We start from the raw sequence: 26,406 nt of genomic DNA, 5'->3' as shown, positions 1-26,406 counted from the left end.
TGGTAAGCACTAAGTGCTGGGGAATTTACAACCTGATCACCCTGTATCCACCCCAGCGCTTGGAACAGGGCTTTGCACACAGTAAGCGCTTAACAAACGCCATCATAATTACTATTATTACAAGGTGATCAGGTTGTCCCACGTGGGGCGGACAGACTTAATCCCCATCTTCCAGAGGAGGGTACTGAGGCCCAGAGAAGTGACTTCATCATCATCATCATCAATCGTATTTATTGAGCGCTTACTATGTGCAGAGCACTGTACTAAGCGCTTGGGAAGTACAAGTTGGCAACATATAGAGACAGTCCCTACCCAACAGTGGGCTCACAGTCTAAAAGGGGGAGACAGAGAACAAAACCAAACATACTAACAAAATAAAATAAATGGAATAGATATGTACAAGTAAAATAAATAAATAGAGTAATAAGTACAAGTTGGCAACATATAGAGACAGTCCCTACCCAACAGTGGGCTCACAGTCTAAAAGGGGGAGACAGAGAACAAAACCAAACATACTAACAAAATAAAACAAATGGAACAGATATGTACAAGTAAAATAAATAGATAGCGTAATAAATATGTACAAACATATATACAGGTGCTGTGGGGAAGGGAAGGAGGTAAGATGGGGGGATGGAGGGGGAGAGGAAGGAAGGGGCTCAGTCTGGGAAGCTCTCCTAGTCACCCGGCAGACGAGCGGTGGAGCCGGGATTAGAACCCACGACCTGAGACTCCCAAGCCCCGGCTCTTGCCACCGAGCCACGCCGAAGGTCAAGTTGCCCGGGGCGTTGGCATGAGCCCACTCTTTTAGACTGTGAGCCCACTGTTGGGTAGGGACTGTCTCTAGATGTTGCCAATCTGTACTTCCCAAGCGCTTAGTACAGTGCTCTGCACACAGTAAGCGCTCAATAAATGCGATTGATGAGGACCCAAGTCCTTCCGTGAGGGAGGGAGGGACGGAGGGCGGGCGGCCATGGCGGGCCCCCCCTCAGCCGAGGAGGCCGCGCCCAGGGGGCGCCCCTCCCCCAGGGGGCGGGACTTCTGGGCGCGCGCGCACCCTCCCGCCTCCCGGGCCGGAAGCCCCTCATCCGCCCGGCGAACGCGGCCGCGCCACGTCAGGGGGTGAGCGCCGTTGCCCTCCCGTCCCCGACTTCCGGCTCACTCCAGTGCGATCGGTGGAGGAGGGGGGGCGGGGGGGGCGGTCGGGAGGGAGGGGGGAGGAGGAGGAGGAGGAGGGCTTCAGCGCGCTCGGGAGCCCGGGGTGGCCGCCATGTCGGACCTCGGGGACTGGTTCAGGAGCGTCCCTTTCATCACGCGCTACTGGTTCGCCGGCTCCATCGTAATACCGCTCATCAGCGAACTGGGCCTCATCCACCCCTACTACTTCGCCCTCTGGCCCGAAGCCTTCCTCCACCGCTTCCAGGTACCAGGGGGGAGGGGGACGGAAGGACGACAAAACCCAGAAGCCTTTGCGGCCCCGTCTCGCCCGCTGATCCCGGCCGCGCGCGCAAGGCCTTGTGGGATTCGTAGTCCCAAACCTATATCCCTTCCAGGAATGGAGCAGGGTCTGGGTGTTTGGAGGCTAGTAATAATAATAACGATAGCATTTATTAAGCGCTTGCTATGTGCAGGGCACTGTTCTAAGCGCTGAGGAGGTTAACAATAATAATAATAATAATGTTGGTATTTGTTAAGCGCTTACTATGTGCAAAGCACTGTTCTAAGCGCTGGGGGGAACACAATCAGTCAATCAATCGTATTTATTGAGCGCTTACTATGTGCAGAGCACTGTACTAAGCGCTTGGGAAGTACAAATTGGCAACGTATAGAGACAGTCCCTACCCAGCAGTGGGCTCACAGTCTAAAAGGGGGAGACAGAGAACAAAACCAAACATACTAACAAAATAAAATAAATAGAATAGATATGTACAAGTAAAATAAAGAAATAAATAGAGTAATAAATATGTACAAACATATATACATATATACAGGTGCTGTGGGGAAGGGAAGGAGGTAAGATGGGGGGATGGAGAGGGGGACGAGGGGGAGAGGAAGGAAGGGGCTCAGTCTGGGAAGGCCTCTTGGAGGAGGTGAGCTCTCAGCAGGGCCTTGAAGGGAGGAAGAGAGCTAGCTTGGCGGATGGGCAGAGGGAGGGCATTCCAGGCCCGGGGGATGACGTGGGCCGGGGGTCGACGGCAGGACAAGCGAGAACGAGGCACGGTGAGGAGATTAGCGGCAGAGGCGCGGAGGGTGCGGGCTGGGCTGGAGAAGGAGAGAAGGGAGGTGAGGTAGGAGGGGGCGAGGTGATGGACATCCTTGAAGCTGAGGGGGAGGAGTTTCTGCCTGATGCGCAGATTGATTGGTAGCCACTGGAGATTTTTGAGGAGGGGAGTAACATGCCCAGAGTGTTTCTGGACAAAGACAATCTGGGCAGCAGCAAGAAGAATGGACTGAAGTGGAGAGAGACACGAGGATGGGAGATCAGATGAGGTTGTCTCATGTGGGGCTCACAGTCTTAATCCCCATTTTACAGATGAGGGAACTGAGACACAGAGAAGTGAAGTGACTTGCCCAAGGTCACACAGCAAATATGTGGGGGAGGCAGGATTAACAATTTACAGATGAGGGAATTGAGGCCCAGAGAAGTGAAGGGACTTGCCCAAAGTCACACAGCTGATAAGTGGCGGAGCCGGGATTTGAACCCATGACCTCTGACTCCAAAGCCCCAGCTCTCTCCACAGAGCCACGCTGTTGTAATCAATCAGTCGATCGTATTTATTGGGCACTTGCTGTGCGCGGGACATTGGACTCAGGGTTTGGGAGGGGACGTCGGTTTAATCCCGGCTCCGCCATCTGTCTGCTGGGTCACCTTGGGCAAGTCACTTCTATGTGCCTCAGTTACCTCATCTGTAAAGTGGGGATGAAAAGTGTGAGCCCCACGTTGGACAACCTGATCACCCTGTATCTACCCCAGTGCTCAGAACAGCACTTGACACATGGTATGCGCTTAACAAATACAATAATAATAATGATAAAACACTTATAGACACGTTCCCTGCTCACCACGAGTTTACAGTCTAAAGGGGGATACAGACATTAATATAAAGTCTTTATAATACATAATTTACAGAGCCGTTGGGGCTTAGGGTTGGGCGAATGCCAGATGCTCAAGGGTCACAGATCCAAGTGCCAGTTGTCAGGCCGCTACCTGGGTCTCCCATACTTTAATATACTAAAGTAGCTATCAATTGATTCTACATTTACTTCCTCACAGTTTCCAGTGGACATCACATAAATCATTTAAGTAGTATTATCTGGAAGGGCAGACGAAAGTTAAGAGGGTGGTGTTTGCATAGCAGGCAAGAGTTTCTACGTGCAGATGTGTTCAGATGTACAGGAAGCTCGCTTTGTGCTTTTTTTATGATATTTAATCAATTACCGGGTGCCAGTCATTGTTCTAAACCTTGGGATAGATACAAGCTAATCAGGTTGGACCCAGTCCCCATCCCAGAGGGTCTCACAGTCTCAATTCCCATTTTCCAGGTTGGGAATTGAGGCCCAAGAGAAGTGAGTTGACTTTCCCAAGGTCACACGGCTGACAAGTGGCGGAGCTGGAATTAGAACCTAGGTGCTTCTGACTCCCAGGCCCATTCTGTGTCCTTGATATTTCCTTTCTTTGTTATGGTATTTGTTCAGCACTTTCTGTGTGTCAGGCACTGTTCTAAGTGCAGTGGTAGGTAATCAGGTTGGATACAGTCCACGTCCCACATGGGGTTCACAGTTTTAATCCCCATTTTCCAGATGAGGGAACTGAGGCACAGAGAAATGAAGCAACTAGGCCAAGGTTGCACCACAGACAAGTGGTGGAGCTGGGATTTGAACCTAGGGCCTCCTGATTCCCAGGCCCATGCTCTCACCACTAGGTCAAGCTGCTTCTCCATCTCCTTTGGTGGTGGCTGTTTAGCAGAAATCCCCATTTTCTAGATGAGGGAACTGAGGCACAGAGACATGAGGTGACTTGGCCAGTGTCACACCACAGACAGACTGAGGAGCCTCTATTTGACCCTGGGGCCTTTTGATTCCCAGGCCCACGCTCTAACCTAGGTGTGACCTAGGTCACGCTTGGGCACCTCTAGGAGGGAATGCAGCAGGCGCATTTCCTCACAATTGAGGCAGGAGTCTTGGAAAGATTTACAGAGAGGATAAGGCTGAGCGAAGTCATATGTTGTTAGAGGCATTGTCTATTGGGTGGAGAGCACTGTACTGAGCACTTGGAAGAGTCCATTGAAACAGAGTTGGTAGACACGGGCTCTGCCTGCATCAAGCTGACAGTCTAGAACGAGACCTGTTCCTTCACTGCCGCCATTCTTTTTCTGTTCCCCACTTGGCTGCACTGGTGGGCGGCTGAATGGTTAGAGTACAGTCCTGGGAGTCACAAGGACCTAATGATCATAATAATAATAATGGTATTAAGTGCTTACTATGTGCCAAGCACTGTTCAAACGCTGGGGGTAGATACAAGGTATTAGGGATTACTGCATCAGCCTCCTCTCTGATCTGCCATCCTCCTGTCGCTCCCCACTTCAGTGTATACTTCACTCTGCTGCCTGGATCATCTTTGTGCAGAAACACTCTGGGCATGTTACTCCCCTCCTCAAAAATCTCCAGTGGCTGCCTGTCAACCTACGAATCAAGCAAAAACTCCTCACTCTCAGCTTCAAGGCTCTCCATCCCCTTGCCCCCTCCTACCTCACCTCCCTTCTCTCCTTCTACAGCCCAGCCCGCACCCTCTGCTTCTCTGCCACTAACCTTCTCACTGTACCTCGTTCTTGTCTGTCCCGCCGTCGACCCCCGGTCCACGTCCTCCCCCTGGCCTGGAATGCCCTCCCTCCACACACCCGCCAAGCTAGCTCTCTTCCTCCCTTCAAAGCCCTACTGAGGGCTCACCTCCTCCAGGAGGCCTTCCCAGACTAAGCCCCCTTTTTCCTCTCCTCCTCCCCATCCCCCCCCGCCCTACCTCCCTCCCCTCCCCACAGCACTTGTATATATATTTGTACAGATTTATTACTCTATTTTACTTGTACATATTTACTATTCTATTTGTTTTGTTAATGGTGTGCATATAGCTTTAATTCTATTTGTTCTGACGATTTTGACACCTGTCTGCATGTTTTGTTCTGTTGTCTGTCTCCCCCCTCTAGACTGTGAGCTTGTTTTTGGGTAGGGACCGTCTCTATATGTTGCCGACTTGTACTTCCCAAGCGCTTAGTACAGTGCCCTGCACACAGTAAATGCTCAATAAATACAATTGAATGAATGAGTACATGAATGAAAGGTAATCAGGTTGTCCCACATGGGGCTCACAGTCTTAATCCCCATTTTACAGATGAGGTAACTTAGGCACAGAGAAGTTAAGTGACATGCCCAGTCACAGAGCTGACAAGTGGCGGAGCTGGGATTAGAACCCATGACCTCTGACTCCCAAGACCCTGCTCTTTCCCACCTCCTCCACTTGTCTGCTGAGTGACCGTGGGCAAGTTGTTTCACTTCTCGGCACCTCAGTTCCCTCATCTGTAAAGTGGGCTTGAAAACTGTGAGCTCCATATGCGACAGGGACTGTGTCCAAACTGATTAGTTCATATCTACCCCAGCACTAAGAACTGTGCTTGGCACATAGTGAGTGCTTAACATGTACCATGTGGGACAGTGACTTTGTCCAACCTGATTATTTATCCCAGCCCTTAGTACAGTGTCTAGCACGTACTAAGCGCTTATCAAATACCACAACGATTATTAAAAGGTTCCCCTCCTGCTTTGGACTCAGTCAGTCAGTGGTATTTATTGAGCATTTACTTTGTGCACAGCACTGTACAAAGCGCTTGGGAGAGTCCAATAGAAAAATATAACGGTCACATTCCCTGCCTACAACAAATTTACAGTCTTGAGGAGCTGGGACCTGCTGTCTCTGTGGCTACACTCTGGCAGCCCTGCTCTGCTGGGGTTTTTTTGTCCTTTTTTCACTGAAATCCTGCCCTCCTGCTAGACATTAACCGCCATGTTTGTTTCATTTTTGGTTTGAACAGATATGGAGACCAATCACTGCCACGTTTTATTTCCCTGTGGGACCCAAAACGGGATTTCTCTATCTGGTGAATTTGTATTTCTTGTATCAGTATTCTACCCGCCTAGAAACAGGTACGCTGCTCTCTCTTGGTGCACTTTCTACACAGTCACTTCATTCCGTCAGTCGAATTTATCGAGTGCTTACCGTGTGCAGAGCACTGGACTGAGCGTTTGGAAGAGGACAATACAACAGAGTTGGTAGACGCGTTCCCTGCTCACAACCAGCTGACAATCTTGGGGGGAGACATATTAATTATCGGTCAGTCACTCAATTGTATTTATTGAGCACTTGCTGTGTGCAGAGTGCTGTAGAGATTGTTTTGTGTTTTTTTTTTTACACCTCCCCCCCCCCCCCCCCCCCCACTAGCCCCAGGTGGGAGGACACAATGCTGAGATTGAAGCCAATAACCAGATTCATATTCTACATGCTTTGTTAGGGGCACCTGACACCCAGACTCACTCCATCAGTGAGTCTACATTTATTCCAATTTTTTATTTTAAAAAAATACAAGAACGAGGTACAGTGAGAAGGTTAGTGGCAGAGGAGCGGAGGGTGCGGGCTGGGCTGTAAAAGGAGAGAAGGGAGGTGAGGTAGGAGGGGGCAAGGGGATGGAGGGCCTTGAAGCTGAGAGTTTTATTTATTTTGTTTTTAAATTATACATGTTAGGCGCTTACCATGTGCCCGGCATTGTGCCGAATGCTGGGGAAGGTACAAGCTATTCAAGTTGGACAAAGACAGTGTCCCACATGGGGCTCACAGTCTTCATCCCCAGTTTTTACAGATGAGGCCCAGAGAAGTAAAGTGATTTGCCTGAGATCACCGAACAGACAAGTGGCAGAGCCAGTAGTAGAATCCGGGTCCCTCTGACTTCCGGGCCCTGGCTCTATCCACTAGGCCACACTGCTTGGTTCTCTAGCCACGATCCTTTATGCCTGAGAGTTCAGTGAGGTACCATGGTCCCCTCTAGACCAGAAGCTCGTTATGGGCAGAGACTATGAGCCTCATGTGGGACAGGGACTGTGTCCACCTGACAATCTTGTAATCTACCCCAATGCTTGGTGCAGCGCCTGACACATAGTAAGCGTTTAACAAATACCACAAATATCATTATTATTATTCTCTGACAGGCTTCTCCCTCTCTGGTCCTACCCACAAACATTTCCCTTCTGTCTCCCCCAGCCCCGGCAGGACAAAAATAAAGCCCAAAGCAGCCTTCATCTTCCTGGGTCAGGAGATCTGAAACAGGCTGATGATCTGTCTTCCAGAAGTATAGTATACGGTATTTGTTAAGCGCTTACTTAACAAAGTGTATGACCTTGGGTACGCCACTTCTCTGGGCCTCAGTTATCTCATCTGTAAAATGGGGCTTGAGACTATGAAACCCCCCTCCTCCCCTCCGCCATGGGGCAGGGACTGTGTCCAATTTTATTTGCTTGTTTCCACCCCAGCGCTAGTACAGTGCCCACACTGCTTTGTTCTCTGGCCACGGCTTTTTATGTTTGAGGGCTCAGTGAGGTACCCGTGATCCCTTCTAGACCATAGTTAGAGTAGTGAGCGATTAACAAATATCATCATCATCATTATTATTATTATTGTTACTGCTACTAAGCACTGGGGTAGATATAAAATAATCAGGTCGAACCCAGTCCCTGTACCACAAGGGGCTCACAGTCTTAATCGCCATTTTCCAGTTGAGGAACTGAGGCACAAGAGATGTGAAGTGACTTGCCCCAGGTCCCATAACAGACAAGTGGTGGAGCTGGGTTTTTTGTTGGTTTGTTTTTTAATAGTATTTGTTAGGCACTTTACTATGTGCTAGGCACTGTACCTATCACTGGGATAGATATAAGATAATCAGGTTGAACATAATTCATGCCCCACATGGGGCTCACAGCCGTAACTCCCATTTTCCAGATGAGGGAAGTGAGGCCCAAAGAACACTACTACTACTACTACTACTACTAATAATAATAATGATGGCATTTATTAAGCGCTTACTATGTGCAAAGCACTGTTCTAAATGCTGGGGAGGTTACAAGGTGATCAAGTTGTCCCACATGGGGCTCACAGTCAATCCCCATTTTACAGATGAGGTAACTGAGGCACAGAGAAGTTAAGTGACTTGCCCAAAGTCACACAGCTGACAACTGGCAGAGCGGGGATATGAACCCCTGACCACTGACTCCAAAGCCTGTGCTCTTTCCACTGAGCCACGCTGCTTCAGGTCACATGGCAGATAACAGAACCGGGATTAGAACCCAGCTCCTTCTGACTCTCGAGCCTGCTCTAGCCACTACGCCATGCTGCTTCTCAAGTTGATGTAACCTGAAGTTGCTACCACCCTCATAAACAACTCCCAAGCTGTAGGTTTCTGTGGCCCTTTCAGAAATCCCTGGTGTTCCCCAGGTAGAGAAACAGCTGGGGCAGTCGTCTGTGTCGGCTCGTGGTAGCCACGGCTGAAAATCGTCACTTCCGCGCCTCCTATCCTTTGTTGTTAGCCGCAGTGTCCTGCATGTGGGTGATCACAAATCAAAGAAGCCGCCAAATCTGATTTCATCCAGATTGGTCTCGAGGTCCTTAACGCCTATATCCCTTGATGCTCTTTGAAGTTTGTCTCCATCGTAGAGTGAATTTCTAAGTGTGAGAATTCATTATCATTTTCGATTTGGTGTGCGGGAATGAAGTTTTTATTTATTTTTTTCTTTGTTTTGTTTTCCTGTCTTGTGCAGTGTCCCATTAGAAAATGCTCATGATGGCCAGGGAATGTGCATTTTAGATTGTTATATTGTCCTCTCCGAGGCGCTTAGTACGGTGCTCTGCACGTAGTACTCAAAGATGATTGAATGAATGAAAATGTGATCCTTGTCTGTTGACATTTTTTGCTGTTTGTTTGCAGGAGCATTTGATGGAAGACCTGCAGACTATATGTTCATGCTTCTCTTTAACTGGATCTGCATCGTCGTATCCTTCTATTCATCGCTCGGTCGATCGCTTTCCAAAAGTGTCCGTCTGATGGTTGTGTGTTTTGGAAATTGAAATAGTCCATGGCATAAAGCACCTCAGGTCTTTAGCAGTCTCGTTCTGAAGTCTGTATCAAATGGCACTGTGAGATAAGAGCTTCATGGGTACTTAGGATAGCCATAATTTTTCCTGTTTTTACCTAATATGGGTCTTATTGTAGCTCCTGCTGCTTATACCCTGTGTACACTTTCATCAATCAATCGATGGTATTTATTGAGTGCTTAATGATGCAGAGCACTAGATGAAGCGCTTGGGAGAGGACAGTGTGTAATGGAGTTGGTAGACATGTTTTATATCAGCTTGTCGACTACCAAGTTGAAGCAATGTGGCCTAGTGGAAAGAGCTCAGGCCTTGGAGCCATAGGACCTGCGTTCTAATCCTGGCTTCACCTCTTGTCTGCTGCATGACCTTGGGAAAGCCACTTCTTTCTGCCTCAGCTTCTTCATCTATAAAATGGGGATTCAGTCATACTCCCTCCTACTTAAGCTGTGAGCCCCCTGTGGATAGGGACTGTGTTCAACCTGATTATCTTGTATCAAATACCACCATTATTATTACAAAGTGCCTTATGGCAGCTTTGAAAATTAACATTATAGGCAGAAAATTTAGTCTGAAAATGTCCCATTTGGTTTGGACCTTATTATTATCATCATTATCATTATTATTATTATTGTATTTAAGAGCTTACTCTGTGCCAAGCACTCTTCAAAGTTCTGGGGTAAATATGTGCTAATTATGTTGGGAAAAGTCTGTGTCTTGCATGGGCTCATGGTTTAGTAGAGTCTTATCTCTATTTCTAGATGGTAAGGTCATTGTGGGCAGGGACCATATCTACCAACTCTAATATATAGGACTTTCCCAAGCACTTGGTACAGTGTTCTGCGCATAGTAAGTACTCCATAAATAGGATTGATTGATTTCCAGATGAGGAAATTGAGGCCCATAGCACTGAGTCTTGATTACCATTTTTCAGATGAGGGAACTGAAGCACAGAGAAGTGAAGTGACTCTCCTTGGTTCACACAGCAGACAAGTGGCAGAGTTGGTATTAGAACCCAGGTCTTTCTAACTCTCAGGCCAGTGTTCTTTCCACTAGGCCACGCTGCCTGCTTCTCTGTTTGATTTCTAAATTGGCTGGGATTGGGTCAGTGTTGTCTCTCCTCTTAAACTTAATTTAAAATTCATTAAAAAAGCTCTTTTTAAAATTCCTTGTCAGATTGCGTTCATGTGTCTGTAAGAGGAAGAGGATCAAAACATTATCAGGACAGGGTAATCTCTCAGTGGTATTTATTGAGCACTTCCTGTATGCAGAACACTGTACTAAGTGCATGGGAGAATATAGTTCGCCAGAGATGGTAGACACATTCCCTGCCTACAGTGAGCTTACTGTCTGGAGGGGGAGATAGACATCAGTATTAATAATTTATGAAATGAACATGACCAATCAAAGATTTTAAGTTCTTGCTGTGGGCAGAGCACAGTACTAAGGGCTTGGGAAAGTACAATATGACAGAGTTAGCACATGCAATTACTGCCCACAACAAACTTACAGTCTAGAGGGAGAGACAAAATGCAGTGGGGTGAATACAAATCAATCAATATTTGTATTGATTATATTGAGCACTTAGTGTGTGCAGAGCACTGCACTAAGCACTTTGGAGAGTACAATACAACAGACTCGGTAATCATGTTCCCTGCCCTCAATTTCCTTAAATCTAGAGATGCCCAAAAGTTACGCATCCAAGTGCGCAAAATTAATAGTATTTGAATGCTTACTATGGGCAGAGCACTGTAAGTGCTTGGGAGAGTGCAATATTGAACTGCTTCCTCACTGCTATCTCAATTCTGTATCCCACTTAAAGCATCAGCACTGAGGAAGTTAACACTACTGTTCTATCATAAAGAACAGTCTTAAATACAATTGAGAAGCAGCATGACCTGGTAGGTAGAGCAAGGATCTGGGTTCTAATCCTGACTCTGCCACTTGTCTGCTGGGTGATCTTGGACAAGTCACTTCACTTGTCTGTGCCTCTGTTCCACTTGCAAAACTTTTGGGTTAAGACTGTGAGCCCCATGTGAGCCTGACTGTGGGCAACCTGATTAGCTTGTATCTACTCCAGTGCTTAGTACAGTGCTTGGCAATTAGTAAGTGCTCAACCAGTCAACCTACGCATCAGGCAAAAACTCCTCACCCTCAGCTTCAAGGCTCTCCATCACCTCGCCCCCTCCTACCTCACCTCCCTTCTCTCCTGCAGCCCAGCCTGCACCCACTGCTCCTCTGCTGCTAATCTCCTCACTGGGCCTCGTTCTCGCCTGTCCCGCCGTCAACCCCCGGCCCACATCATCCCCCTGCCTGGAATGCCCTCCCTCCGCACATCCGCCAAGCTAGCTCTCTTCCTCCCTACAAGGCCCTACTGAGAGCTCACCTGCTCCAGGAAGCCTTCCCTGACTGAGCCCCCTCCTTCCTCTCCCTCTACTCCCCCTCCCCATCCCCCCCCACCTTACCTCTTTCCCCTCCCCACAGCACATGTATATATGTTTTACATATTTATAGGGGAAGCAGCATGGCTCAGTGGAAAGAGCCCGGGCTTTGGAGTCAGAGGTCAGGGGTTCAAATCCCGGCTCTGCCAACAGTCAGCTGGGTGACTTTGGGCAAGTCACTTCACTTCTCTGGGCCTCAGTTACCTCATCTGTAAAATGGGGATTCAGACTGTGAGCCCCCCCGTGGGACAACCTGATCACCTTGTAACCTCCCCAGCGCTTAGAACAGTGCTTTGCACATAGTAAGCGCTTAATAAATGCCATTATTATTATTATTATTATTATTTATTACTCTATTTTACTTGTACATATTTATTCTATTTATTTTATTTGGTTAATATATTTTATTTTGTTGTCTGTCTCCCCCTTCTAGACTGTGAGCCCGCTGTTGGGTAGGGACCGTCTCTATATGTTGCCAACTTGTACTTCCCAAGCGCTTAGTACAGTGCTCTGCACACAGTAAGCGCTCAATAAATACGATTGAATGAATGAATGAATGAAGCAACTTACCCATGGTGAAACAGCAAACAAGGGGCAGAGCCGGAATCAGAACCCAGGTCCTCTGATGCCCAGGCCTGGGCTGAATCCACGAAGCCATGCTGCCTTCCCCCCCACTCCCCCAACTAGCATTTGTTAAGCACTTTACTATGTGCCAGACGCTGTACTAAGCACTCTCAGCTCTTGCATGTCCCCATTATCAGGTCTATCCTAAATGTGTTACCAGGCCAACCAAGCAGCTCCAGAGGTAAAGAGAGTCCCGGTCACATTCAGTCAGTCTGTTGTACTGACTAAGAGCTTACAGTTTGCAAAGCACTGTGCTAAGCGCTTGGGAGAGTCTAACAGAACAGTATAATAGACCCAATCCCTTCCCACAGCGAGCTTGCAGTCTAGAGGTGGGGAGACAGACATGAATAGAAATAAATAAATTGCAGATATGGACATAAGTGCCATGGGACTGATGCCTGGCAGGATTGTCAGGATGCTCTAGCCTCAGCCTTCAGAGGGCTGAGTGTAACCAGGATGATTATTAGAAAGGTGGCATTACCTACAGAATGAATGAACGTTGTGAGAAGCAGCGCGGCTGAGTGAATAGAGCCTGGGAGTTGGAAGGACCTGAGTTCTAATCCCAACTGTGCTACTTGTCTGCTCTGTGGCCTTGGGCAAGACATTTTACTTCTCTGAGCCTCAGTTTCCTCATCTGTAAAATGGGGATGTAAACTGTGAGCCCCTTGTGGGACAGGGACTGTGTCCAACCTGATTAGCTTGTGTCTATCCCAATGCTTAGTACAGTGCTTGGTACGTAGTATGTGCTTAACAAATACCATTAAAATCCTCAAAAAACCCTTCAGACTTGTTACTCCTGATGGGAGAAACTGCAGCAGGAGCTCAACTGTTTAGATCCCATCCTTAGTCTGGGAGGGTGGGCAAGCAGTGTGGCCTACTGGAAAGAGCGTGGATTTGGGAGACAGAGGACCTGGGTTCTTATCCTGGCTCTGTCACTTGCCTGCTGTGTGACCTTGGGCAAGTCTATTTACTGAGCCTCAGTTTCCGCAACTGTGAAATGAAGATTCGATCCCTGTTCTCCCTCCTATTTAGAAAGGAAGCCCTGTGTGGGGTAGGGACTGCGTCCAACCTGATGATCTTAGATCTACCCCGGTGCTTAGTACAGTGTTTGGCACATAATAAGTGCTTAACAAATACCACACTGATTATTACTAGGGTGGCATTTTAAAAAATCGTCAGTCAGCCCATCAATCCATCGTATTTACTATACTCTCCCAAGCCCTTAGTACAGTGCTCTGCACACAGTAAATGCTCAATAAATACCACTGACTGACTGAATGAAGTCCGAAAATGAGCTGGGGGACATGGGCAATTGTTTTGGGCTTTTTTTTTTTTTTTTTTTTTTTCTTGAAGGATGGGACTGCATTGCTGAGTGGGAAGGGAGATGTGAGAAGATTCAATTAAGATATTATTTTCAATTGTCACCTCCTGTGCATTTCATTTTTAAATTTAGTGACATGTCCCAGAGAGTTGGCTTACAAATAAGACACACCATTTGTTCATGGAAATGTTTGGCAAGCTAGGGTTTGGAAAAGCGTTTTCTGAAATTTAATTTGTCTTCTTTCCCAAGCCATTGGAATTAGCCTTTTAGAAGTAGCAATGGAATTTATTAAGTGCTTACTGGGAGAACACTACTAAGCGTTGGAAAATAATAATAATACATGTGGTATTTGTTAGGTGCTTACTATGTGCCAGGCATTGTACTAAGTTGTGGGGTAGATACAAGATAATGGGGTTGGACACAGTTCGTGTCCCACACAGGGCTCCCAGTCTCAAATCCTCATTTTACAAATGCGGTAATTGAGGCACAGAGAAGTTAAATGACTTGCCCAAGGTCACACAACAGGCGAGTGGCTGAGCAGGGACTAGAACCCAGGTCCTTCTGATTTCCAGGCCAGTACACTATCCACTAGGTCATGCTGCTTCTTTAACAGGTGGGAATTAGACATGGACCATGTCCCTTGATAGTCACCCTTTCACCCCTCTAAAGAACAAACTCTTCTATTCTCAATAATTCCGACTGAATTTTCTTTAACACTGGAAACCAAGATTACTGGCTTAATAATGGAAATGCAGGTAAGCATCCCTTAGAAAAAGTCATATTTGTCTTAAATATGTGTATATTCAGCTGCACTCTTTTTGAGCATAAGAGTCAGTTCTTACCCAATTGATGGTAAATTCCTTGAGGGCAGAAACCAGGCCTGCTAACTCTGTTGTACCTTCCCAGGTGAGAGCAGTGTTGCCTAATGGATAGAGCCTGGGCCTGGGACTTAAAAGAACCTACATTCTAATCCTGGCTCTGCGACCTGTCTGCTGGGTGACCGTGGACAATTCACGTCACTTCTCTGGGCCTCAGTGACATCATCTGGAAATTGGGGGTTAAGCCTGGGAGTTCCATGTGGGACTTGGACTGTGTCCAAGCCCATGAACATGTATCCACCCCAGTGCTCAGTACAGAGTCTGGCACATGCTAAGTGGTTAACAAATACCTTTTAAAAAAAAAGTACTTAGTGTAGTGAGCACTCATATACTATTGACTAATAAATTTTGAAATACTGTTTATTTAAATATTTAAGTGCCTACTGTGTGCCAGGCACTGTACTAAGTGCTTTTGCAGGTGAGGGAGCTGAGGCACAAAGAAGTGAAGGGACTTTAAAAAAAAAACAAACCCTAAACATGGTACTTGTTAAGCACTTAGGATGGGATAAGCAATGTACTAAGTGTTGGAGGAGATTCAAGATAAGCAGTTCCCACATGAGCTGACAGTCTAAGTAGGAGGGAGAAAAGGTACCAAATCCCCATTTTGCAGATGAGGGAACTGAAGAAGTGAAGTGACATTTTTTTAATGGTATTTGTTAAATGTTTACTAGGTGCCAGGCACCGTCCAAAGCGCTGGGGTAGATACAAGCTAATCAGGCGGGGCCCAATCCCTGTCCCTTGTGGGGTTCCCCATCTTAATCCCCCTTTTCCAGATGGAGGTAGCACAAGTCCAGAGAAGTGAAGCAGTTTGTCCAAGGTCGCACAGCAGACATGTGGCAGAACCAGGTACAGTCTGGGAGATGCCACCAATTAAAGAAGGGAGAAATGGCTGAAATGAGTTAGATGGGCCTCTCGTGTTTCAGCCCCTGGGTATTTATTGTTTTTTTATCTTGTGTATCACCTTTTTTCAGCTACTGATGATTCCTCTTATAATGTCAGTGCTCTACGTTTGGGCCCAGCTGAACAGAGATATGATCGTGTCATTTTGGTTTGGAACAAGATTCAAGGTATAAGTTACTTCTTTATTCCTATGAATGTACTCCCCCATCTAGACTGTGACCTCATTACGGCCGGGAACATATCTGTTAATTCTGTTGGTTTGTCCTCTCCCAACTGCTTGGTACAATGCTCTGCACTTAGTAGGTGCTCAATTAATATCCTCTGGATTGTGGGCTTGTTGTGCGCAGGTAATAATAATAATAATGGTATTTGCTAAGCGCTTACTATGTGCAAAGCACTGTTCTAAGCGCTGGGGTAGATACAAGGTGATCAGGTTGTCCCACATGGGGCTCACAGTCTCAATCCCCATTTTCCAGATGAGGTAACTGTGTCTGTCATATTCTCCCAAGTGCTTCATTAATTCATTCATTCCATCGTATTTATTGAGCGCTTACTGTGTGCAGAGCACTGTACTAAGCACTTGGGAAGTACAAGTCAGCAACATAGAGATGGCTCACAGTCTAGAAGGGGTAGACAGACAACAAAACAAAACATGTAGACAGGTGATTATGATTGATTAATAAGGTGAAGTAGGGAAGTAGCATGGCCTAGTGGCTAGTGCCTGGGCCTGGGAGTCAGAAGGGCCTATTTACTAATCCCGGCTTGTTTGCTGTGTGACCCTGAGCAGGTCACCTGACTTTTCTGGGCCTCTATTTCCTCATCTATAAAATGGGGATGAAGACTGTGAGCCCCGTTTGGGGCAGCGAGTGTGTCCAACCTGACAAATTTGTATCTAGAACAGTTCCTGGCCCATAGTAAGTGCTTAACAAATATCATTATTATTATTATTATTATTATTATTATCATCATCACTACTACCTTGGTCAAGTCACTTCACACTTCACTTCTCCATGCCTCAGTTCCCTCCTCTGGAAAAAGGGGATTAAGACTGTGAGCCTCTTATGGACAGGGACTGTGTCCTTCCTTATTATCTCGTATCCACCCCAGAACTTACAACAGTGTTTGACACATAGTAAGCACTTAACAAATATTTTTATTATTATTATCATTATTGCACCCGTTGAGAATTTTCTCAGTTTTCCCTTATCCCATTTTTAGTTTTGGAGACCAGGGATGAAGTTTCTATCTTGGCCAGAGGGGGTCTCTGTAGGCGGCACAGGGCTCCCATCTTGCCTTTCGCAGTCTGATTTTAGTTAGGATTTTTTCTTTCCATCCTTGGAATCCTGTGAACTCTTGCTGGTATAAGAAGTAGCCTGGTGGTTCATTCATTCATTCAGTTGTATTGAGCGCTTACTGTGTGTAGAGCACTGGACTAAGCGCTTGGGAGAGTATAATGCAACAATAAACAGACACATTCTCTGCCAACAACAAGTTTACAGTCTAGAGCGAAATCCCACCCTGCTCTGTTTTCATATGGGTTGCAACAGCTGCTCGAGGGTGAGGAAGCCACACTGCCTCAAGAGAGAGGAGTTAGTCAATGATGATGATTGGTATTTGTTATGCACTTACTGTGTGTCAAGAAGGATCCAATTTAGCTTTTACAATCAGTGCTTGAATCTGAGGGAAGGGTTCTGAACAAGTAATAATAATCATGGTATTTGTTAAGCACTATGCCTGGGTTCTAATCCTGTCTCTGCCACTTGTCTTCTGGGTGACCATAGGCAAGTCACTTTTCTGTGCCTCAGTTCTTTCATCTCTAAAATGAGGATTAAGACTGTGACCCCCACGTGGGACATGGACTGTATCCAACTCGATTAGCTTGTATCTAGTCCAGCGCTTAGTACAGTGCCCAGCATTTAGTATGTGCTTAACAAATGCCATTTTAAAAAAAGCCCAGAAGGACAAGGGGGCTTTGAATCCCATCCTTCTTCTCATGCTGATAGGAACCAAGTATTTGTGTGACTTCATATACCTTTATTTATTTCCTCCTAGGCATGTTATCTGCCTTGGGTTATTCTTGGATTCAACTACATCATCGGAGGGTCGTAAGTACTGCTTTGCATGGCATACTTGGAAAAATTATTACCCGTGAGAAACTGTGCCCCTTATTTCCTCTCTTCCCCCTCAACTTTTAAAGTTTGGGATAAAGGAACCTTAGTGTTTAAGCACTGCCACAAAGAGTGCTGCATATGCGCAGCAAGTTCAATAAGTATAACTAGCTGAACCACAGCAGGGTGGCCTAGTGGTGAAAAGCCTGGGTCTGGGAGTCAGAAGGACCTGAGTTCTAATCAATCAATCAATCAATCAATCAATCGTATTTATTGAGCGCTTACTATGTGCAGAGCACTGTACTAAGCGCTTGGGAAGTACAAATTGGCAACACATAGAGACAGTCCCTACCCAACAGTGGGCTCACAGTCTAAAAGGGGGAGACAGAGAACAGAACCAAACATACCAACAAAATAAAATAAATAGGATAGAAATGTACAAGTAAAATAAATAAATAAATAGAGTAATAAATATGTACAACCATATATACATATATACAGGTGCTGTGTAATCCATGACTCCACCACTCGTCTGGTAGTCACTTCACTATTCTATGCCTCAGTTCCCACGTCTGTAAAAGAGAGGTTAAGACTGAACCCCATGTGGGGCTGTGTTCAAACTGGTTAGCTTGTATATATCCCAATGCTGAGAACAGTGCTTGGCACTAGTAAGTGCTTAACAAGTATTATTATTATTATTATTATCATTATTGTGAGCCCGCTGTTGCGTAGGGACCATTGCTATATGTTGCCTACTTGTACTTCCCAAGCGCTTAGTACAGTGCTCTGCACACAGTAAGCGCTCAGTAAATACAATTGAATGAATGAATTATTGTTATGTCCTCCAGCACTTAGTACAATCCCTGGCACATAGTAAGCACTTAAATACCATTTAAAAAACAAACCCAGGGCACAGCAGCTCCACATGGAACTCTTTATTTCGAGGGGACTGAGGCTTTCTTGTTTTAGTATATGTAGTCCATTTTCTGATTGAATTTGGGGATGGCACCCAAGAACTTTTCAACTCCCCAAACTGTCTCTCAATTTGAAATCAAAGTGAGTCTAGCTGCCAAACCCTAAAATTACAACTGGGCAACAATGCAAGAGAACTAAGCACTTTTAGTCTTTTCTAGTCACTCTCAAATTCTTCTCAGACTGTGAGCCCCATGCGGAACAGGGAATGTGTCCAACCTAATTAACGCGTACCTACCCCAGCGCCTAGAATAGCATCTGACACATAGTAAGTGCTGAACAAATCTCATTCAAAAATAAAAAAAGCAGAGAAACTGAGCCCTGCTAAGTTCAGAAAGGTCTCCACTCAGAAAATTGCTCTGCTTGTGAGAGACGAATTGAGCTGTTTAATAATAATGATGGTATTTGTTAAGTGCTTACTACGTATTCAAGCAGTGTTCTAAAATGCTGGGGCTAATACAAGCTAATCAGGTTGGACACAGTCACAGTCCCTGTCCCACATGGGGCTCACAGTCTTAATCCCTATTTGACAGATGATGGAACTGAGGCCCAGAGAAGTTAAGTGACTTGCCCAGGGTCACACAGCAGACAAGTGGTGGGGCCGGGATTAGAACTCGGGCCCTTCGGACTCCCAGGCCTGGGCTCTATCCCCTAGGCTTTCAGCACCTCTTCATAGAGAGACAGACTGAAAACCCTGCCAGAGACAGAGCACCCTGATAGTAGATGTGGACGATTGATCCCAGCTAAGTCAGTCAGTCAGGTGGTATTTATTGGTCACTTAGTGTGTGCAAAGCATTGTACTAAGCACTTTGAAGATCACAAGAGAACAATATAACAGACACATTTCAGTGCATGCTTTGGAGTTGGGTGACAGTCAGGGCTAGGTGAGGCAACATAGGCTGGCCTAAATCTAGAACCTGGGGATTGTTGGAAGTTTCCAGGACTTTGGTTGTGTTTTCTAGGTTCAGTCCCTTGAATATTTTAGTTTTGAGTCAGAACTTGTAGGTTTAATCCTTAAAATTAACAATTCTAACGTTGCATCTCCATCTCCTTTACAGGGTTATCAATGAGCTGGTAGGGAACCTCGTTGGACACTTGTATTTCTTCTTAATGTTCAAATACCCAATGGATTTGGGAGGAAGAAATTTTCTGTCTACACCTCAGTTTTTGTAAGTGGTCTTGTTGATTCTCTCCTTCACTGTATTATTAAGGAATTCATTTATTCATTCATTCAATCATATTTATTGAGTGCTTACTGTGTGCAGAGCACTGTACTAAGCACTTGGGAAGTACAAGTTGGCAACATATAGAGATGGTCCCTACCCAACAGCGGGCTCACAGTCTAGAAGGGGGAGACAGACAACAAAACAAAACATATTAAAATAAAATAAATAGAATAAATAAGTACAAGTAAAATAAATAGAGTAATAAATATGTACAAACATATATACATATATACAGGTGCTGTGGGGAGGGGAAGGAGGTAAGGCAGGGGGGTTGGGGAGGGGGAGGAGAATTAATTACCTAGATGTATTTTAAGTATGTTTTTCTCCATCCAGGTTAAACTTTCTCTCCAGTCGATTCAAGTCTTTGTGAAGAGGTCAGGATTGGAGGTCATTGCCCCCATTTAGCTGACACAGAAACTGGGGCCCAGAAAGGTTAAGCAGTTTGTCCCAAAGTCACACATAGACCAGCCAGTGAAGGATGGAATAAAGTTAGGAGCTGTGAACTGGTGGACCAAAATCTGAATCAAAGCCAAGCATCTCTGAAACTGGGAAAGAAGCTTGGCCTTGTGGATAGAGCCCGGGCCCAGACCTGGATTCTAATCCCAGCTTTACCACGTGTGTGTTTTGTGACCGTGGGCAAGTCACTTCACTTCTCTGGGCCTCAGTTTCCTCATCTGTAAAATGGGGGTTAAGGCTGTAAGCCCTATTTGCAACAGAGACTGTGTCCAAGCTGATTACCTTGTATCTACACGAGTGCTGGGCACATAGTAAGAGCTTAGCAAATACCATAAAACCACCCCCACGTCTCCCGCCAAAAAAAACACGCTTTCTAGCTTCTAGTCTGTTCATCAATCGATCGAGAACAAGACACAATGGATAGGTTGGTTTGGGAGGAATGAAGCATCCTTGGTGGGGAGTAGCAAGAGAAAAGCATGGGTAAGTAGGGGTAGAAACCTGATTTAGTGCCATCAATCAGTGGTATTTATTGAACACTTAACAGTGTGCACAGCACTGTGCTAAGTGATTGGGAGAGTCCAATGCAACAGAGTTGCTAGACAGGGAGCTTACAGTCTGGAGGGGAAGATGGACGTTAATAGAAATAAATAAAATACAGAGATAAATGCATGATCCTAACAAAGGAAAACCCCGCATTTAGAAACTACCAAGTAGAAATGCTGTCTCCACCACCAACAGTTCAACTTGGTACCTGTCTCTGAGATGCAAAATAGCTTGCCCCCCGAACCCTTTTTTTTTGTGGTATTGAAGTGCTTACTATGTGCCAGGCACTGTACTAAGCGCTGGGATAGATACAGGCTAATCCGTTTGGACACAATCCTTGTCTCAGATGGGGCTTACACACTTCAGCCTTTTGGCTACCAGCTCAGACTCTATCTCATGCCCGTATGCTGGTTTGAGGTTATGTTCTGGTACGGTCGGGGCTCTGACCAGAACACTGGATTCGATTTTAGCCCAGGGCAACCTGTGCACATAATTCATTTATGTCCTTTCCACCTAAGCCCCTTGCCTTGCTCCTAATCATTACAGTAATAATAATAATATTTTTATGCACTTCACTATGTTAAGCACTGGGATAGATGCAAGATAATCAGGTTAGACCCAGTCCCTTGGGGAGGGAGAAACGGTTTTACAGTTGAGGATATCAAGGCCCAGAGAAATTGTGACTTGCTCAAGGTAAACTGCAGGCAAGTGGCTAAGCTGAGATTAGAATTCAGATCCTTTCACTCTCAATTCTTCTGTGCGCTTTCCATTAGGCCACACTGCTTCTCATGAGTGGCCAATTTTGTTGGAGGCCTTCCTGTTAAATTTTGCTTGTAGATCAGATGATAGAATGCAGCTAAAAATATGTTCCTTTCAGAAGCAATAACTGCCACAAAATTACCATAAATTTTGGTTGATTATGGGTAATTGTGTGCCTTTTTATACTAATGACTTGCATTTAATTTCACTATAACGGGTTTGAGCTGTGAGAACGGCTTCCCTATTGTCTTACGACAGCAAAGCAAAATTACCCTTCTTGGAGTGTTTTGGGCTTTTAAAAAATGTATTATGTATGTATTATGTAGGAATATTGAAGCACAACTAGCCATAATAATGTTAAATGACTTGCATTGAAAATGTCATAATTTCACATTCAACACAGATTCGTATGAGATGGGGGAGGGTTGAGAAGCAGCGTGGCGTAGTGGATAGAACACGGCCTGGGAGTCAGAAGGACCTGGATTCTAGTCCACCACATGTTGGCTGTGTGACCTTGGGAAGACCACTTCACTTCTCTGTTCCTCAGTTCCCTCTTCCGTAAAATGGGGATTAAGGCCGTGAGCCCGTGTGGGACACGAACTGTGTCCAACCTGCTTAGCTTGTATGTACCCCAGTGCTCAGAACAGTGTCTGGCACATAGTAAGCACTTAGCAAATACTGTTTAAAAAAAAAAGGTCAGTTAAGCAATGTTGAGATCTGCTGGAGGTAACCACCTGTCTTCAAATGATACCTCCCTAGGGGAATCTGATTAGCAGCGAATCGTTGTTAGGAGAAAAAAAAAGTACTGGCATTGGAGATTGTGTTCACCATTCGCATAATATAAAACAAATAGGTCACTAGCTTACCTGAAGCAATTCCTTTTTTTTTTTTTAGCACGTCTAAAAGACGCCTCTTTAATCTAGAATGGTTACCCTCTAGACTGTGAACTTGTGGCCAGGGAACATGGGTACCGACTCTGTTGTACTCTGACCAAGTGCTTAGTACAGTGTGCTGCACACATTAAGCATTCAATAAATAAATGATTAACTTGTATCTACCCCAGTGCTTAGTACAGTGCCTGGCACCTAGCACTTAACAAAGACCATCAAAAAATAAAGAAGAACTATCAATAGACCATTGATTGATCGGGGCAATTCTCACCCTGTGAGCAGTTAGGTGGATTTTTTTAATCTTCCTCCCCTTCTCACTCCCGTTTCTCTTTTCCGTTTCAGGTACCGTTGGCTGCCAAGTAGGAGGGGTGGGATCTCAGGGTTTGGGGTCCCTCCTGCCAGCGTAAGACAGGCAGCAGAAGATCAGCCCGGCAGAGGTGGGAGACACAACTGGGGCCAAGGGTTCCGGCTAGGAGATCAATAGAACGTTCCACCCAACTTGGCAAAACCGAGAGGCCTCTGCAAATCAGGATTGTCTCCCTAAAGCCGTTGGATTTGCCCCAAGCTAAATGTAGTGGTGCCGAGTCCTATCGTCTTTCAGTCTCGTGGGAGAAATGGCAAGTTTTCCTCTCGATTAGTGATCCGTACGTCAGTCCCTACCACTGGGAAGAAAGAAACGTTTGCCTTTTGCCTCTTTCCATCTGAGTCTCCGTTTTCACGTCTTCTTCTTGGGCCTCTTCCCCCTCCTCCCTAGGCCCGTCACTCAACGGTAGCTTCTATGTGCTTCTGCTTCGTCGGAATTTATTTTTTTTTTTGCGGTAAACATCGAAAGCACAGTCCGAGGCCGAGTTAACCAACCCCATACCAAAAGTTCCCATTTCCCTTTTGGCACCAAGAGGCCGGATTTTTGGCGGGGCATCAGAAAACCTAGGTGTATCAAAACAAAACAAAAAGCAGTTTTCTTTGGCCTTCCAAAATGGCCAAAGAGGAGAGGGGATACCGAAACGACAGAAAGGGAAGACTAATTAGGGGAGAGGATTGGCAAAAGAAGAATTGCTAAGGCCCAAGACTGTCTTACCACCAGCTCTCAGAATCAATTAGATAGAGCCATCCACAACACCGACCTGATTGATTTCTTCACACAAAGCTTGCCTTCCACTCACAACCGTTCTCTGGCCTCACCAATGATTTTCCAAGTGAGCCAGGCGTTTTTCCCCATGTTCGTAAAGTAAAACGGGCTAAGAACAAGTGGGTCCAGATGGGCTGGAGAGAAATCTGGATTGAAAAGATATTGGTTCATATTGGAGGGTGGGGCGGTCTTATTCAGAAACAAGAGTGACAGACTGAGGATCCCAAACAACTTGATTCCCAGAATTTCTGTTTGTGTGTGAACTTTTTTGTTTTTTTCTCCCCCTTCAGAAATAACTATGTCACCAGTAAGGCTTTGGGAATCTACAGTGTTCACAGTTAAAGCGTTTTTAATCCGCAAATCAGGTGACTTCTATGTGTCATATATATGGCTGGCCACCAATTGGAGTCAAACTCAAGGAACTTTGAAACAAACACAAACAGATCAGTTTCCTTTATGATGCATCTTTTCCCACTCCTACAAATGTGATTTTTTTTTTCCTTTTTTTCATTTCGATCTCTGGGTCATGGGCACTAGAGGGAATTTACCGGTGATCTGTCTAAATGTCTCAACTGTGCAGGGGGGAGGTGGGTGAAGTAAAATCACTTGGTTTCTTCCGTGTGCACTAATAAAGATGAATTGGCAATTCCCCCATTTTATTTATATTTACAAAAAATTTTGCTTAGGTGGAGAGAGTGTGGCTCTTTGTATTACAGGTGCCTGTGTTCGTGAGTGCGGTTTTCTTGAAAAATTTTAGGTATTACGTCCATCATGATTCTGCATATTCCCCCTTTGGCTTTTAGAATTACCCACTGCAAATAGTGTCTTTCACCGGACATGCAACTTCATTGAAACGCCAGCATTTCCTGGTAAACAAAACTCCGGCTATTTCTAGAGATGGTTGCGTAGACCGTCCTTTTACCCATAATAATATCAACAGCAGGAGAAATGGTTTCTAAAACTTCATGAGGAAGCAGTATTTCAGGGCAAAGTGAAACTTGGGACCCAAAAGTCTCAGGCTCATACACGCCTTTAGAAAGAACAATTGGAAATCCACCCCTCACTATGTTGGATCATTTACGTGGTCCATATTTGCTAAAGTCTGCATTGATGGTGCAAATTTTTGATAAGAGATGGATCCTTAATCCTTTTGTACAGAGAACATCCCTCTTTGTAATGACACTTTTTTTATTGGTAACATTTTAAATTAAAGTTTGCAAGTTGAAGACAGCCTTTTATGTCTTAAGTTTCCTTTACCCCTCTGACGTCTCCATTCCATAAATCGGTAGTGTAGTTCTCGGCTACAAAATATCATCCCTTCAAGGAGACTTGGTTTGTCAGTCGATCAGTGGTATTTATGGAGCACTTCCTGGGTGCAGAGCCCTGTACTAAGAGCTTGGGAGGGTACAGTGCAACAGAGGTGATAGAAACGTTCCTTGCCCACAAGATGCTGACAGTCTAGTGTGCGTTCTGTGTGCAGAGCACTGGACAAAGGGCTTGGGAGAGGACAGTGCAACCGTGCACTGTTAGAAGACACATTCCCTGCCCACAACAAGCTGCTTTACTAAGTGCTGGGGATAGTCTGATATAAAGTTGGTAAATGTGCTCCTTGCCCACAGTGAGCTTACAGTCTAGAAGCTGGGGAGGACAGATGTTAATATTAAGAAATTTACAAATTTATGAATATGTACACGTCACCATAATGTACATGGGTACATTAGGGTCCCCAGGAGAGGAAATCCCTTTCTCCAGAGCAAAATCTTTTCTTCTGGCCTTTTCTGTCTATGGAAAACCCAGAGGTGCTGTAGATTCTTTGATATTTAGAATTGCAGTTTTGGACTTCCCCTCTACTTGCATCTGCCTGCACATTGGCAGGAGGAGTTGCAAGTGAATGAACACCTGACTTTCTGATTCCTCTGGGTTTGATGTAAAAGAAAGATATGAGAAATGCCAGTTGAAAGGATCACTTTCAAATCTCAGAAGCAGCATGGCCTAGTGGATAGAGCATAGTTCTGGGAGTCAGAAGACCTGGGTTCTAATCCCAACTCCGCCACTCATCTGCTGTGTAACCTTGGGTAAGTCACTTCACCTTCTAGACTGTGAGCCCATTGTTGGGTAGGGACCGTCTCTATATGTTGCCAACTTGTACTTCCCAAGCACTTACTACAGTGCTCTGCACACAGTAAGTGCTCAATAAATATGACAATGAATGAATCTCTATGCCTCAGTTCCCTCATCTGGAAAATGGGGATTAAGACTGTAAGCCCCATATGGGACATGGACTGTGTCCAACCTAACTTGAATCTACCCCAACATTTCATACAGTACCTGGCACATAGTGACTGCTTAAACAGCTCCTTATGGGCAGGGAGTGTGTTGGCTAATTTTGTACATACCTGTAATTTTATTTATATTAATAATGTCTGGTTCCCCCCTCTAGACTGTAAGCTTGTTGTGGGCAGGGAATGTGTCCGTTAGATTGTACCCTCCCAAGTGCTAAATATAGTGCTCTGCACACAATATGTGCTCAATAAATAGCATTGATTGATTAACAAATACTACTTAAAAACAGCAGTGTGGGCCTCAACATTTTGACTCAACAGCAGTCTGTCAGTATCATAAGGTTTGAATATTGGGTGTCATGGGGATTGGGTATTTAGTTGAAGAGAAAAGGAAGCAGTGTGGCTTAGTGGAAAGAGCACGGGCTTTGGAGTCAGAGGTCATGGGTTCAAATCTCCACTTTGCCAATTGCCAGCTGTGTGACTTTGGGCAAGTCACTTCACTTCTCTGTGCCTCAGTTACCTCATCAGTAAAATGGGGATGAAGGCTGAGTGCCCTCTGGGGGACAACCTGATCACCTTGTAGCCTCCCCAGCGCTTAGAATAGTGCTTTGCACATAGCGCTTAATAAATGCTATCATTATTATTATTATTAATGGATAGAACCCAGGCCTGGGAGTCAGAAGGACCTGGGCT

General features: G+C 45.5%; 2 protein-coding genes across 3 annotated transcripts in view; one reads left to right on the top strand and one right to left on the bottom strand.

Annotated features, from left to right (window-relative positions):
• The window catches only part of TBC1D31 (TBC1 domain family member 31), a 74,026-nt gene extending 72,632 nt beyond the window's left edge, over positions 1 to 1,394 (bottom strand). Inside the window, exon 1 of the mRNA XM_038744626.1 lies at positions 1,280 to 1,394. Coding sequence (XP_038600554.1) covers positions 1,280 to 1,311 — 32 coding nt within the window. The 5' untranslated portion in view covers positions 1,312 to 1,394. The remainder of the gene's footprint in view (positions 1 to 1,279) is intronic.
• Positions 1,252 to 24,661, top strand: DERL1 (derlin 1). Of its 2 annotated transcripts, XM_038744628.1 has the most exons (8): positions 1,252 to 1,423; positions 6,084 to 6,195; positions 9,021 to 9,085; positions 14,299 to 14,325; positions 15,420 to 15,515; positions 17,401 to 17,453; positions 19,487 to 19,597; positions 22,645 to 24,661. In XM_038744628.1, the coding sequence occupies exons 1-8, from the start codon at positions 1,271 to 1,273 to the stop codon at positions 22,784 to 22,786; spliced, it is 759 nt and encodes a 252-aa protein (XP_038600556.1). In that variant the 5' UTR covers positions 1,252 to 1,270; the 3' UTR covers positions 22,787 to 24,661. The 2 variants fall into 2 exon arrangements, with proteins under 2 accessions (XP_038600556.1, XP_038600557.1); XM_038744629.1 differs by lacking the exon at positions 6,084 to 6,195 and having other exon boundaries at positions 1,345 to 1,423.
• Positions 24,662 to 26,406: the final 1,745 nt, after the last annotated feature.

This window comes from Tachyglossus aculeatus, chromosome 4 (assembly GCF_015852505.1).
Source record: "Tachyglossus aculeatus isolate mTacAcu1 chromosome 4, mTacAcu1.pri, whole genome shotgun sequence".
Taxonomy (NCBI): Eukaryota; Metazoa; Chordata; class Mammalia; order Monotremata; family Tachyglossidae; genus Tachyglossus; species Tachyglossus aculeatus.
The sequence above is the reverse complement of the archived record's forward strand: the minus strand, read 5'-3'. Positions and strand labels throughout refer to the sequence as shown.

Coding starts and splice junctions, on each gene's coding strand:
- DERL1 (XM_038744628.1), top strand. CDS start 1,271: ATGTCGGACCTCGGGGACTGGTTCAGGAGCGTCCCTTTCATCACGCGC. Junction 15,516..17,400: donor GGTTTGGAACAAGATTCAAG/GTATAAGTTACT, acceptor ATTTCCTCCTAG/GCATGTTATCTGCCTTGGGT. Junction 19,598..22,644: donor CTGTCTACACCTCAGTTTTT/GTAAGTGGTCTT, acceptor TTTCCGTTTCAG/GTACCGTTGGCTGCCAAGTA.